This window comes from Anoplolepis gracilipes, chromosome 4, assembly GCF_047496725.1.
Source record: "Anoplolepis gracilipes chromosome 4, ASM4749672v1, whole genome shotgun sequence".
In the NCBI taxonomy this organism is placed as follows: Eukaryota; Metazoa; Arthropoda; class Insecta; order Hymenoptera; family Formicidae; genus Anoplolepis; species Anoplolepis gracilipes.
This window is the reverse complement of record NC_132973.1, coordinates 3,058,634-3,073,109: the sequence shown is the minus strand read 5'-3', so window position 1 is coordinate 3,073,109 and position 14,476 is coordinate 3,058,634. Positions and strand designations below refer to the sequence as shown.

Genomic DNA, 14,476 nt, shown 5'->3' with positions numbered 1-14,476 from the left:
AAAGTTTATATCCCATTGTTATATCGGATTCTTTTACGACATTTCCTTAGAAGTACTTTGAAGAGCATGCGATCCTTGCTGAAATTGGGAAAGCAGAGACCGCCACGTGCTCGGTCCTGTGACAATAACTCGGAAACCAGAGAACTCCTCGACAGACAGGATTCCAGCTGCCCAACTTCAAACGAACCTTCACGTACAAATTCCATGACATCTCTTGAAACAAACACGTCCGATAACGATAGTCAAGTGAGCGCACATGCCGAGCAAGAAGAGACGACTGTAAAACCGGCCAAGAGACCGAAACCTAAGGTTAATATCTTTATAATGATTGATCAAATCTATGTTATGTTGCACATGCGTAGATAAGAATGATAGATAACATTTTGTCATTCTCACTTATGAATTTCATATTCCAAAACATAAAATATTTTACACACATATAATATATATAATATTACATAATTTAAATATAATATATATAATATATATATATTATATTTAAATTATGTTAACGATTGAAATATAATATATATATATATAAATATAATATATATAATATTACATAATTTAAAAAGTATTATTAAAAGTAATATTAAAAGTTTAAAAATAGTAATTGCATAGGATACATATAAAAATTATATTTTTCTGTATATTAAATATCTTTATAAAGTTCTGTATATTAAATTTTATAATTAATATTTTATTCAATATTAAATTTTTTTATATATTATTATATTTTCATATGTTTAAATATATTTATATATTTTTATATGTTGAATAAGAGTTTCAAGATTCTTTTTAATTTTATACAAAATTATTGCTTTTTATAATATAAAGTGACTTTAAAATGTCATAGCAAATTACTTTAAGCATTACCTAGTGCGATAATATCGGTGTAGCAAGTGTCCATAAATGATGGCTCAATTATTTCTAAATGAGATTAAAATCGATCGATTCTGAGGGCGAATAGGAATAAATTGCGAAATACGAGTAAAGTTTTTATATAGAATTATTTAGTTTTCTTTTTCTTTACGTTCAACTAGTAACCATCTCATAACTGCTCGTATATGTCACAAAATATTAGTGGTGTTAATATTGCGAAACGAGACAGGAATTTTTCTGTATAAATATCTTATATAGTTATCTTTAGAATATATCACTGTAGGTTTTGTTTTGTAACTTTATGCGATGCTTGTTACTTTTACAACAAATAATATTACTTTACTTTTAAGAAGGAAATATGCTTTAAAATCGTTTGCAAATAATAAGGTTTATTCTTAGAATACTAAGTAGTGTCATTTTTTGCAAAAGCATGAATTTCCTACACCTTACACTTAAAAAAATATTTTATATGTTATGTTTGATATTTGTCCTCAAAATTTTAAATATCGCATTGGAAAAATGCGGGAATATTATAAATGAGAAATGTACTTAAAAAATGCTTAAAATTGATTATATTATAATAATATTAAACACTTTGAGTAAAATATCTTTATTTCATTTTTTTATTTATTTGACTCACGCAATATTTACTTCAATTTTTTATGAGAAAATTATTACGTTCACAACAAACATTCACATGTTGCTTCTGTAATTTCAAACGTTATCCGCTTTAAAAACATTTGGAGATAACAGATGTGCACATTAATACATGTGTTTCTAAGCATGCCTTTCTCTTTGTTACATTATGCAACTAGCAATTGTATATGTAGTATTTCTCTCATATAAGAAATTCGGTTGGATGCATTAATGTATACTGATGCACATTAAAGGTTATCATACGGAATTTAAAATATAAGTAATTAAAGGTTATCATAAGGAATTTAAAATATAAGTAATTAAAACATTAAAATAATTATAATAATATTATTATAATATTAATAATATAATATAATATTATTATTTTATAGTAAACAATAAAATAATAATATATAATAATAGCTTTCAGTATTAATTATTTTATTTTTTTAATTACTTATGCCATTGTAAATTTGTGTACATATAACAACCTTTACATCAATCTGCACTAGTGCATTCAATTGGATTTGCTATTAAATTCAAAAGCATTGCACTCCAATGGTGCTGTACTTTCCATATTTTTTTCAGTAATTTAAACGAAATTAAATCGGGATGCCTTAGGACGAATTTTTTTGATTTCACAGACGAGTGACACCTGGCAAAGTGCATTGAAAGCTCAGGATTACCAAGTATGCGTTACGATCATAGAAGCGAGGCAACTCGCTGGTCTCAATATGGATCCGGTAGTCTGTGTGCAAGTCGGAGATCAGCGCAAATACACGAGCGTCAAGGAATCTACGAATTGCCCGTATTATAATGAAGTAAAAAGCAGAAATACATTATTTGCGCGATTGTAGATTTAAACAGTAAAAAAAGTTTTGAAATACAAAAGTATAATTAAAAGTAAAACTAATGAGATTTTTCTCATAAAATTTTTATTCAATTCGCATATTTTATTATTCAAATTATTGGAAGTTATAATTGTTACAGAATATCTTCATATTATTCATTGATATTACATTTTATATGGATCTATAAGTAATTCTTTCTTTGTTTTATATTTTCAGTATTTTGTCTTCGATTTTCACATGCCGCCCGTTATGCTCTTTGACAAAATCATTACGCTGTCGGTAAGTTTATCCGCACGTGTTTTTATATTATACATTATAATATGATATTGCTCCGAAAAGGCGAAGCAAGAAGAATCAATTAATTTATCCATTAATATTTAATGCATTCGAAATGCACTTACAATTAGTCGCGCGATAAATGCACGTTCGTGAATTATTTCGCTTCATTAAATTTTCTTGTCACAATTAAATTCAGAGGATATTTAGATGCGTATCGGAAATCGATCGTTGAGAGATGGTTTGCGAAAAACATTTAATTCTCTCGGGAATTATATTCGATAGCGAGTCAGGTGATTGATGTTCAAAAACGCAAATGAAGAGAGATAAGAAAGAAGTTCAAATGGCACATCTCTTTTAATAATACACAGGTGCAGCAATCGCGGAATCTCTTGCGCGCTAATCTAACACTGGGCATCTTTAAGTTAGACATCGCGACGGTATGGGCACAACCAGGTACAGGTTTCGCATTGTTCAGAGACTATACGAGTCTAATGCTCGGTGTAAATAAGAATTTTATACTTCGAGAGCGACTCGCGGTAAAACAAACATGAAAAAAAATATTATAGCGCAATTTAAATATAAATTACAATTAAAAAATTGTATTTGAAACATAAAATATATACTACTGTTTTTAAAAAATGTAGCTTAAAACATATGCACAAGTAAAAAGTATACTTAAAAAAAAATAGATAAATAATAAATTGATTAGAGTTGTATATATCTGAAATACTTATGTCAATTATAAGTATATGAAATAAACAATTCAATTTTATATATTTATTAATTGTAGTGTGAAAGCCTTTAGTACTTTCTTAATAACAATGCTTTTTTAAGCGTCTGTTATTGAAAATATTACTTTATTGAAAAAAAAATTTGAAACTAAATATTTTATTAATGTAAAAAAATGCTCAAGTGTACACCCGGTATGAGACTCGATATTTGCTCGGTATATGATGAAGTGTATTTTATCGACAAGTGTGTTACTAACAAAAGTAAAGTATTTCCTTATTATATCGCTCTTTGCACTTTGCTTACGCGAGTTTCAAACTTTGTATCTGCAAGACAGGTATTTTTTTGCGCGGTATAACTCCAGAAACTTTGAGAGCAGTAAAATTCGTTATGACGCATTACTATATCCTATCGGGAAAATCCCGCTAAGTGGAGTTTTGCTTTCTCAATTCTTCGTGATCGTGAATTTAAAAGATTCTCTAAAAATACGCGCGCACGTGATACATGTTTCGTAATTGAATAATTGCACGTTAAGAGTCTAACTGGATTTTGCGAGCTTATATTTTCTTGTTTGCCAATTTTAATCGATAAATGGTTGTTGTAATGATATTATTTGCTTAAATGTATTAATTTTAAAAATATTAATTTAGCGTAAATACATTTTTTGAAATATTTTAATGAAATTTATATTTTAACGTAGTAAACAAAATAAATCGTTCAATCTTACTTAAATTAATAAATTCACTGTTGATCTCTTCTTAATGGTAGTCAATCTACGTACTACATATTTTTTTATTTTGCACATTACACATATTGATAATAATCTAAATGTTAGTAGTTTATCAATGTTTCTGGAATTTTATTATACATTTTCAAACACACACGTTTCATTTTCCGATCATTATATGCAAAATCCACTAGCAAATGAATAAGCACAACATCTTAAAATGTAAATATAAACAAACACACATGTTAAAGTTGTCATTCTTATCATATATTGTGTGAAGTTCACAGTCATGTACTAATAATATTTTATAATATAATAATGAATAAATCAAGACATTTCTTTGCAAATGGAGCTATATTGTAATGAGAAATTTTTCATTATAATATTCCCTTTAACATCAAGTTTGTTAAAATATTAAAAAACATAGAACGTAGAAAATTTTATTCCATTCATTTACATAATATCATTTTCTAAAAAACGCTTTTGTCACTGAAATCTAGCAGAGTCATCGTACATAATTCTAATTTATCAGTAACATTATAAATGAAATTGTTAGAGAAAACTACGGAATACTGGCGAAATATCAATCATTATTTGTCTGACATATGTTGCGCGGACAAACACAAACATGACGCTCTATTTTTATCGCGAATCGTTCGCATGCTAGGCTTTTCACCTCCGCATATACATATATATATATATAGATATTTCTTACGCATGTATTATACATTCTTCGTAAATGTGTGTACGCTCAATTTAATCCTGAACGCATTCTCACACACATTGAAGTCTGATGTGGCACAATTACAAATTTTACGATCATTCATATACGTCGAGCTAATAAATTGCTCATCATTGCATAAACTTTCACTCAAATTATTCATATGAATTATTTCCGGTTTGTTTAAATTGATAAAAAATTGGATGCAATATTTATTTTGATAGGAAAAATAAATAAGATTATACACGCAATAAATTTCTAAATTTATTCATTATTAGAAATAGTACGAATATAAAAACGTGCTATATTCGTTGGTAATATAAATTTTTTAGCACCAGTCTATAATAAATTGAACTGATTTTCTTGACAAAAATTGAATGCCATTTGTTACAAGTTTATAATTGTCAATATTAAATATTTTAAGAATAAAGTTCTAAATCAATAAATATTTAATATAAAAATTTAATTAAATAAATATAGGACTGAAAAAAATCTGTCAAATATTTTAATTTTAAATATTTTTTAAATATTTAATTGTTCTTATAAAATATAATCTTTTTAGTTTCTTGAAAAGGCACTTTTTTCTTGTTTAAAAAAATATTATACTATAACATAAACAATATCATTGAACTTTTGTTTTACTTGTATTATATCAACTTACATACAGATTGATACTATTATACATATATTAACTTACTTTGATACTTTAATAAACTTAAATAAAGTAATGGCAAGACTAAAGGTCCTGAGAGCAAAGTATTGATTATGTCGTTAAAGGTGAAATGAAGCGTAATCGTATAACTGTTTAATTACATTAAAGGTTACATAATACTCGAGCGGTCTTTTAATACGCTATTATTTTATCAAATATCATGTATTTATTTATGAAAGAGACAAACGCTTTGTATTAATTCATGAATGGGCGAAGCCACACTTTGGTTGATATTTTCACTCATTGATGTGCCTTAATATTAAAATCATAAAATATCAAAATCATGCGTGGATGAGGAGTATAACTTAGAATAGAATAAAATATCTATTAAACCCTCTATTAAAGAAAAAAAAAGATAAATGATTTTTTGATTATCGGGAAAAAGTTATTTATATTGCTTTGGTTTCTGGAATATTAAACCGCACTCTATTAAAAAAATTTAATTCACATAAATAATCAAGTAAAATTAAAACCGTACAATTCTTTCGATTGTGTTATACGCTCTTCGAAAAAAACACAAAGCCTTTCGGTTGCTTTCTGCAAATCTCTTATTGCAAATATCTTATCTCAATTTTCAGCTGCTCTCTCTTTCTTTCTCTGTCTCTCTTTCTCTTTATCTCTTTATCTCTGTATTGTTATTGTTATGTATTGTTTAACTGTGTAAACTATAAATTAAAAACTGAGGAGTTTACTCGAAAAGATTAAAAATATAACAATTATTGCATAATTCTTTTTAATGTTTTATTTTTTTATTTTCATATATAACCACTTTTCTCCAATTATATAGGTTTATATATATATCTTTTAAACTGTTTTATAAGAGATATTAAATTTTAAAATTAATTTTGTTTAAATAGCGTTATACAGATACTTCTTCTTAGAGTAAACTTCTTGAGTTAATTGCAAATTTCTCTCTTCTTTTAATGAATTATTATGGCTCGACATCAGTGTGAACTTACATCCTAGATCATCAGTTCTACCACAAATGGGCCTTGCTCACCGATCCAGATGACATTACTGGTGGTTCTAAAGGTTACCTTAAATGCGACGTAAGTGTCATCGGCAAGGGCGATACTGTAAAAATACCTCCGAAAAGCGAGAAAGACGAGGATGACATTGAAGGCAATCTTTTATTGCCCGATGGTGTGCCAATCGAGAGACAACGTGCGAGATTTATAGTCAAGATTTACAGAGCTGATGGCTTACCGAAAATGAACAGCAGTATTATGGCAAATGTGAAGAAGGCTTTTACGGGAGAAGTAAAAGATCTGGTGGACCCATACGTTCAAGTGTCTTTTGCTGGGCTTAGCGTAAGCTCTACGTGTCTTTATAACGAACTTAATTAATCAAGATTTTGGAAAATCATCTAAAAATATTTATTATAATATTGCTATAATTTTAATCGTACAAACATTAGTTATAAAAACGTGTTTTATAATATAAATTAAAAATTGTATATAATATAAATTTAAAAATCATAAAAAATTAAATATTAAAAATGCTTTCATTTAAAAAATAAATTTGTTTTATAATGTATACGAGCAAAGACAAAAAACATTATTTTTATAATTGTTATTCTCATAACTTATTTTCTGTATTAAAAATCACCTATAAAGTCAGTTATATTAATTAAAAATATTATCTTGAAAATGTTCCGCTAGTTTTATTAATTAATACAAATATTAACTAAAAAAATTGTAAATAAATTTCATAACACAATATAAAATCACATTTTTTTCTTCATCTTTATCTTTTGCGATTGTAATCTTTTTTAATTTCGCTCATATTGTCGAAAATACATTTTTAATTTAAGTAAAACATAATGTTAAACAAAGTAGACATTATGGAGGTAATTCAATATTTTTCTGTTTACGGGACTTTAGGGGAAAACAAGTGTGAAGAGAAATAGCTATGCTCCAATATGGAATGAACAGATAGTTTTCACCGAGATGTTTCCTCCTCTTTGTCAGAGGATAAAGATACAATTATGCGATAACGATCCAGTGCATGCTACTGTCATCGGTACACACTTCGTCGACCTGAAACAAATCAGCAACGATGGCGAGAAAGGTTTCTTGCCGACCTTTGGTCCAGCGTTTATTCATTTTTATGGCAGCATCAGAGATTATAGCCTCATAGACGAGCATTCGACATTAAACACCGGCTTGGGCGAAGGAATCTCCTATAGAGCAAGGTATTGTGTAACAAAATACATCATTTTCATTATATTATCATTTTATTTAACAATAAAATAGTTTATATACATTGTTATACAAATAATATAATTAATATTATAATTATATTAATTACTAAATATTAATTAGTAATTAATTAATAATCATATTAATAATTAAAAATAGAATTATGTATCAACTATTAATAATACACCTATAAACTAAATTAAAACTTGAGTTGAAGATATAAAAAAATTATTATAAAATTCATAGAAAATTACAACTTTACTTCATTAGCGACTTTTGTTCACATTTAGGCTATTGATAGCGATACGAACCGAGATTACCGATAATGTCGAAATGGCACCGTCGGAAGTGGAAATGGAACCAACGGTACCGATCAACGAAGCTGCGTATGCAAGAAATGAGGAATTCTTCCTATTTGCCACGATCATGGATGCTACAATGATCGATAAGAAACTCGGCGACAAGCCAATGTACTTTGAAATATCGATCGGAAATGCGGGCAACGCTCTGGACGGTCACAATGAAAGTTTCAAGGTGAAAAATCTTATTCAATTAATTCTGGGAAACTAATCACCTGAAAAGATTTCTTATCAAAGAATATCAGTTTATCAGACTTTTTTATAGAAAAAGGAAATGAGATTCAAAGGAAATATCCTAAAGAGATTAAATTTCATTTCTAGAGAGAAACTTTGAAATTTGTTTCGCTTGTCGTAGATGTACGATGTAGGATCGAGGGGTGGAACGAGCGGGGAAGAGGATGATCTACAGGAAGTGCTCGCTGGATCCTGGCAGAGTACCACACCGGCTAATAAGCCGATGACACACGATAAAATTTATTATTTTCTACCCTACTGGGATGACAAGCCGTGTCTTCACGTCAGAAGCACGTGGCCGGATTATAGACGCAGAATGTATAACAGCAATATTATCGGCAAAATCATTGATAAAATGGTACAGCATTTTATAGATTATAGCAGTTTATAGATTTAATTGTAAGTTAATTAACCGGACCTTGATTACACAAGCCTTGATCTTGAAGGTAATTTTGATTATCCACTAATATTTCATTTATCCTAAAACATTGCTATAACATATCAACGTTGTTTCAAATGTTCAGTTTTATTTTATCGAAATTATTTGATGAGCAATTACCTCAATCAAACAGTTATCTTTTTCTTGAGAGAGAAAGGTTTTATACTCTTGTATAAAATCGATGACCGTTTTTCTTTGTATTTTTACCAGGAGGAAGGATTGTCAGAGGTGCAGTTGCACCTAGAAGACTCAACGTGCGAGAAGCTTCTAAAATCTACCCTCGAAGAGCTGAGCGCCAACTGTAACCGGTATGTCAGTATTAGCAAATCTAGCGTAACCGGTCCAGGTGTCGGAAAGACGAAGCTGGACAAAGAGCGAACGAAATTGTGTCAGCGGGAGCTGGAAAATATCGCGATCATGTCGCGCAACCTCAAGGCACTCGTGACAAAAAGTAGCTTCAAAGAAAGATTGAAGACAGCTCAGAGCTATCTGCAGAAATTAAAATTCCTCGTCGATGATGTTAGTAGTCGTCATTTAAATGTCATCGTATATGCTTCATAAAATGACTCTGAATATTTTTTTTTGCAGCCGCAAGATTCTCTGCCGGACATTTTCATCTGGGTGATCAGCTCCGGTAGACGAGTCGCCTACCAAAGGATATCAAGTCGTGAACTCATCTACTCGGTGGTCGACGAGGAATGCGGTCGACATTGTGGCAAAGTGCAGACTATGTTCCTCAAGGTAAGTAAGTACACTAAAAATTGTGCTAAGTCTGTAAATATGCAATCTTTTTTATAATTAACGCCCGATTGCATCAACATTATTTTGGATTTAAATGAGACTTGAACATGTGTCTATTTTTATCTTTCTTTCTAAATAAATAAAGACAGACATATATTTAAGTCTGGCTTGAAGCCAAAATAATGTTGATGCAATCGAGCCTAAATGTTTTAAAACTAAACTTAAAAAAAAAATAAACTCATAATACAATTATTTCTATTTATAAATTTTTGCAAAATATAATTGTACAAAAATGTCTGTATGTGTTTAATATAAATTATTATTTATCTTTTTAAATTTACATAATTCGAGAAAATTCAATATAATAATGCATGAATATTGAAAAGAGCACATATATATTGAAAAATTAAATCCTAAATTAATATACATCTGGTTATTATTTAAATAATCATACACGTACACACACACATACACACACACACACACACACACATACACACACACACACATACGCTCGCATTGAGTAGAATTCATATATAGCTTCCAGGTAAAAAAAGGTTCGGACCCTCAGGATGGGCGATTCAAACGAAATTGCAGATCTACATGTGGTTGGGGATACTGAAGCACAAAAAGTACTTTATCCAGAATTTGCCAAAGGGATACGAGTTCGGTCATGAATTAAGGAACGTAGACAGGCCGCGTGCTTTGCCGCCTATTATGCTCCACTACGTCCAAAAACATGTATGTATTTTTTTTTACGACTCGCAGAGCTTTCCAAAAATAAATGTATAATTGTGCGCCATTGAATCGGCCGCCAGAAATTTCAATTGAGGGCCCACATGTACCAAGCAAGGTCACTGATCGGCAGCGACGCGTCCGGTCTTTCCGATCCGTTCGCAAGGGTGATCTGCGGTGAATTTTGCAAGTGTACCCAAGTGATCGATGAGACTCTCAGCCCTACGTGGGACGAACTACTGCTGTTTGATGATATTTTGATCTATGGCACCGCCGAGGAGATTAAGAAAGACCCGCCGTCCATCGTCATCGAATTGTTTGATCAGGATAAAGTGGTAAGTAAAGTTTGCTGATTTTTAGTTTGATTATACTATATCTTTTTATTCCTTTATTTTTATAAATATCTGTTTTTACGTTATATCATTTTAAGGTAAAAAATCTATCAAATGCGTTAAAACTAGCAGACCTCGCGGACTTTTTAAACGTTGCTGAAATTTTATGCAATTTGTGCTATAAAATTCCAAGTTATTCAAGAATGTTCAATAGAAAAATCAAAGATTGGAAAAAACTGTATTTAATTTTGTATTTAAATTCAGATTCGATTATAATAGGAATTATATAACTAGGCGAAGCGCGTCGTGGTAGGAAGTACCATATTTCGCTTTTATGATTTTCGTAATCATTCTTTTTACAGAGTCATATTGTAGCTATGGACATAACACTGCATGAGGGCTCTGCTTTAACAGTTTGTATACAACAACATATTGACATTTACCTATACGATGGCGGATAACACAACGCACATTATGACACTCGCACCGGAAATATTATAATTTGTTAGCATGGCACTTGTTATTTAAATGTTAGGATGTAAAGACACGAAGCGGCAGATTCTTACGTCAACATTCACGAATATGGAATTTCAGAGACTGCAAGTTTCCAAGTTGTGAAACTGCTGCGGTAGCCAACGGAAAGTCACATACGCACACAAAACCGCACAACCGCAAATAACTTTTACACAGAACTTGGTTTTCTTAACCTTGTACGGTTTTGTGCTATTATAATGGGCAAATATATTTCTCTGTCTTTTAACAGTATTGTAATTATAATTTATATATGTATATTAATTTATGTATATTTTGTAATAACTTATTTCTCAAAAAAAAAAATCTAACAATGAAATCCAGAGTTGCCTCTCAAATATTATAATATATGAATCTTAAGAATTAAAAAATGTCTTATTATTAATTATTATTTTATTATAAACATATATATATATATTATCGTTTAATAAATAATATGTAATAATTTTTTTATCGTAAATATAATTCTAATATTTTTGTTAAAATTAAATCAGATTATATTAAATTATATAAACGTTATCATCTATTTTCTCCTAAATTTATTCCCTGTGTTTTATAAATTTAGCCTTTTTTGCATTATTTATAGTGTTTATAAATATTTCATCTGTACGTATTTGAATCTAATGAATTTAAATGATGTTGCTCTTTCCCCCTTATACACAATTTCCTAGTATTCTCACATAGTTGATGAGTGACACTTTTGCCTCGTACGCATCGGAATTTCTAAAATCCGATTTTTCAGGGAAAATCGGAATATATCGGACGAGCGATTGCCCGACCTCATGTCAAGCTCGCCTCTGAACCCTACACTCCTCCGCAATATCCGCCGTCGTTGGAATGGTATGACGTCACTAGAGGTGCCTCGAGGGCTGGTGAACTTTTGGCGGTATTTGAATTGTTGGAATATCCCTCTACTAAAGATTATGGCTTTCCTACTTTGCCTGATCCCAAAGATCCCAGCTGCGGCTCTCAGACTCCGGGTTCCGGTCAGGATCAAGGCCCGATTCTTCCGGTGCCCGTAGGAATCCGGCCTACTTTGGCGAAATATCGGTAATGCTGTCCATTTTTTAAATTGTTTGTTCAATCAAGATTTTTTATATTTCTTAGTTCTCGTTTTAAATAGAGATTAATGATTAAAGTAAACTGTATAGAACCAACACTATAGAAACGCGTGGGCGCTTTCCTCTTCAACGTCATCGTATATGATTAATGTTTTTAGTACCAAACTTTTATGTGAAAGAAAAAAATTTATAAGAATAAATTGTTTTTACACAACTATGTAGATATATTAATCGTAATTAATGGTTTTAGAATCGAAGTGCTTTTCTGGGGTTTACGAGATTTGAAAAGAATTCATCTTTTAACCGTCGATAAACCGCGCGTGGATGTCGAATGCGCCGGCCACATTCTCTACTCGTCTGTCATAGCGAACGCGAAGAAAAACCCCAATTTCAACACGCCAATTAAATTTCTGGAATTGGAACTTCCCGAGCAGGAGCTTTATCGACCGCCATTGACTATAAGAGCGGTGGATTGTCGAAGTTTTGGTAGATACACCCTGGTCGGTACTCACACCATCAATTCGATTCACAAATATATGTATTATCCTTTGACGAAAAGGGCAAAGGATGCTCAAGAGAGAAAGAAGAGCTTATATCAGCTACAGTATACGGGTAATTGTGTAATTAATTTCGATATGGTATGAAATGCTTTATAATTGTAATAATAGAACTTTGTGCAATAAATGGAAAAGTTAATGGAAAAACTAATATACATAATTTAAATGGGTATGATAAAATGAGAGTAATAATTTTATCATTACCGGAGAATAATAATTCTATTATTAGAGAATATAATACAATATTTATTTTAATTATAAAATATGTAATATACTTCTGTGTTAAGTAATAAATTACTTTGCTCATTATAATACTATATTTGAGTGGTAGTTACAAAAATAAAGTTAAAATGTTATTTTTTGTGAAATTATTGAATTGAATTAATTTTATTGTAAGTATATAATTTGTTTATATATAGTTGTTGTGTGTTTCTGAATTAGAACTGCATTATTTTTAGCGCTTTAATTTTTAAATTTTATATGTTTTGTGTAGCTCTTGATCCATCTAAATCAAGATATCAACAAACATCATTGCCTGATTCATTGACCGATTTGGAATCTAATAACGGTGATACCATCATTACTCTCGGATACGATATAATAAATGGTTCTACAAAGAAGGACAAAACGGAACAAAATATACGCAGGAAGCAGAGCTTGGCTAATGACAACAGCATAGGTATATTTATCTGAAAGCTATATTTAATTATATATTTAGTTGAAGTCAATTATATAAAATTGAGATATTTTAACTAATATATTCTTAATAATATTTTTCAAGTAATATTTTATATTTTAATTATAATAAAGAATATATATAATTATATATTATATTTAATTTTAAATATAATATTTAATAATATAATATATATATATATATATATATATATATATATATATATATATATAATATGTATAATATTAAATAAAATTAAATATAACAGATTTCTTTTTAATATTTTAGGCGATTTAGGCACGTTAGAGGATGAAGATGGCTGTCAAGACTGGTGGACAAAGTATTTCGCGTCCGTAGAGGCAATGATCGAAGAGAATAAAGAATTGCGCAAGGAGAAATCAATATTCCAGAACCAGCCGAACGGAACGTTACCGATGCTCCTGGACGAAACTGTCGCACAAGGTCAGTTAGCTGCTTCGGGCGAAAAAAATTCCGGCATTACTCCCACGAAAAAGTTGTTCGGTTTGAAATCACCGACGAACGCAACAAGATTCGTCTCGAGGCTCAGCCCGAAGCAAACCCAATACGAGTCAAAGAAGACCGCTCTGCTGAAGATTTATCCCGGAGAGCTGGAAACTCAGCCCGAATTTGAGCAGTTCAAGGAGTGGCTGCACACCTTCGAACTGTATCGTGGCAAAAAAACTGGCGACGAGACCGAAGACGAATCAAGAATCGTTGGCAGTTTCAAGGGTGCACTGAAGGTCTATAAATGGCCGTTGCCCAAGGATCTAGTGAATCACACCGTGATGGGTTTTGATCCGCAGTACGGATTCTTCCAGGGTGTCCCGTCAAACGAGCCTATTCACGTCCTGGTACGAGTTTACATCGTTAAAGCTAACGATCTTCATCCTTGCGATTTGAACGGAAAGGCGGATCCCTACGTGGTTTTGCAATTGGGAGGCAAGAGAATCAGCGACAAGGAAAATTATGTGTCAAAACAACTGAATCCTGTCTTTGGAAAGTATGTGTTTTATATTATAATAGTATAACAATGATACAATATCGCAATCAAG

General features: G+C 30.5%; 1 protein-coding gene across 4 annotated transcripts in view; it reads left to right on the top strand.

Annotated features, from left to right (window-relative positions):
* The window catches only part of LOC140664669 (otoferlin), a 38,449-nt gene that overhangs the window by 19,672 nt on the left and 4,301 nt on the right, over positions 1-14,476 (top strand). The window contains exons 5-21 of one of the 4 annotated variants that reach the window (XM_072889997.1): positions 54-309; positions 2,163-2,339; positions 2,586-2,648; positions 3,017-3,101; positions 6,504-6,847; positions 7,421-7,731; positions 8,029-8,272; positions 8,453-8,689; positions 8,981-9,289; positions 9,359-9,511; positions 10,052-10,252; positions 10,330-10,581; positions 10,941-10,991; positions 11,852-12,159; positions 12,421-12,782; positions 13,221-13,406; positions 13,692-14,424. In XM_072889997.1, coding sequence (XP_072746098.1) covers positions 54-309; positions 2,163-2,339; positions 2,586-2,648; positions 3,017-3,101; positions 6,504-6,847; positions 7,421-7,731; positions 8,029-8,272; positions 8,453-8,689; positions 8,981-9,289; positions 9,359-9,511; positions 10,052-10,252; positions 10,330-10,581; positions 10,941-10,991; positions 11,852-12,159; positions 12,421-12,782; positions 13,221-13,406; positions 13,692-14,424 — 4,272 coding nt within the window. Of the gene's footprint in view, positions 1-50; positions 310-2,162; positions 2,340-2,585; positions 2,649-3,016; positions 3,102-6,503; positions 6,848-7,420; positions 7,732-8,028; positions 8,273-8,452; positions 8,690-8,980; positions 9,290-9,358; positions 9,512-10,051; positions 10,253-10,329; positions 10,582-10,940; positions 10,992-11,851; positions 12,160-12,420; positions 12,783-13,220; positions 13,407-13,691; positions 14,425-14,476 lie in introns of all 4 variants that reach the window. The other 3 variants (XM_072889996.1, XM_072889999.1, XM_072889998.1) reach the window with 3 other exon arrangements.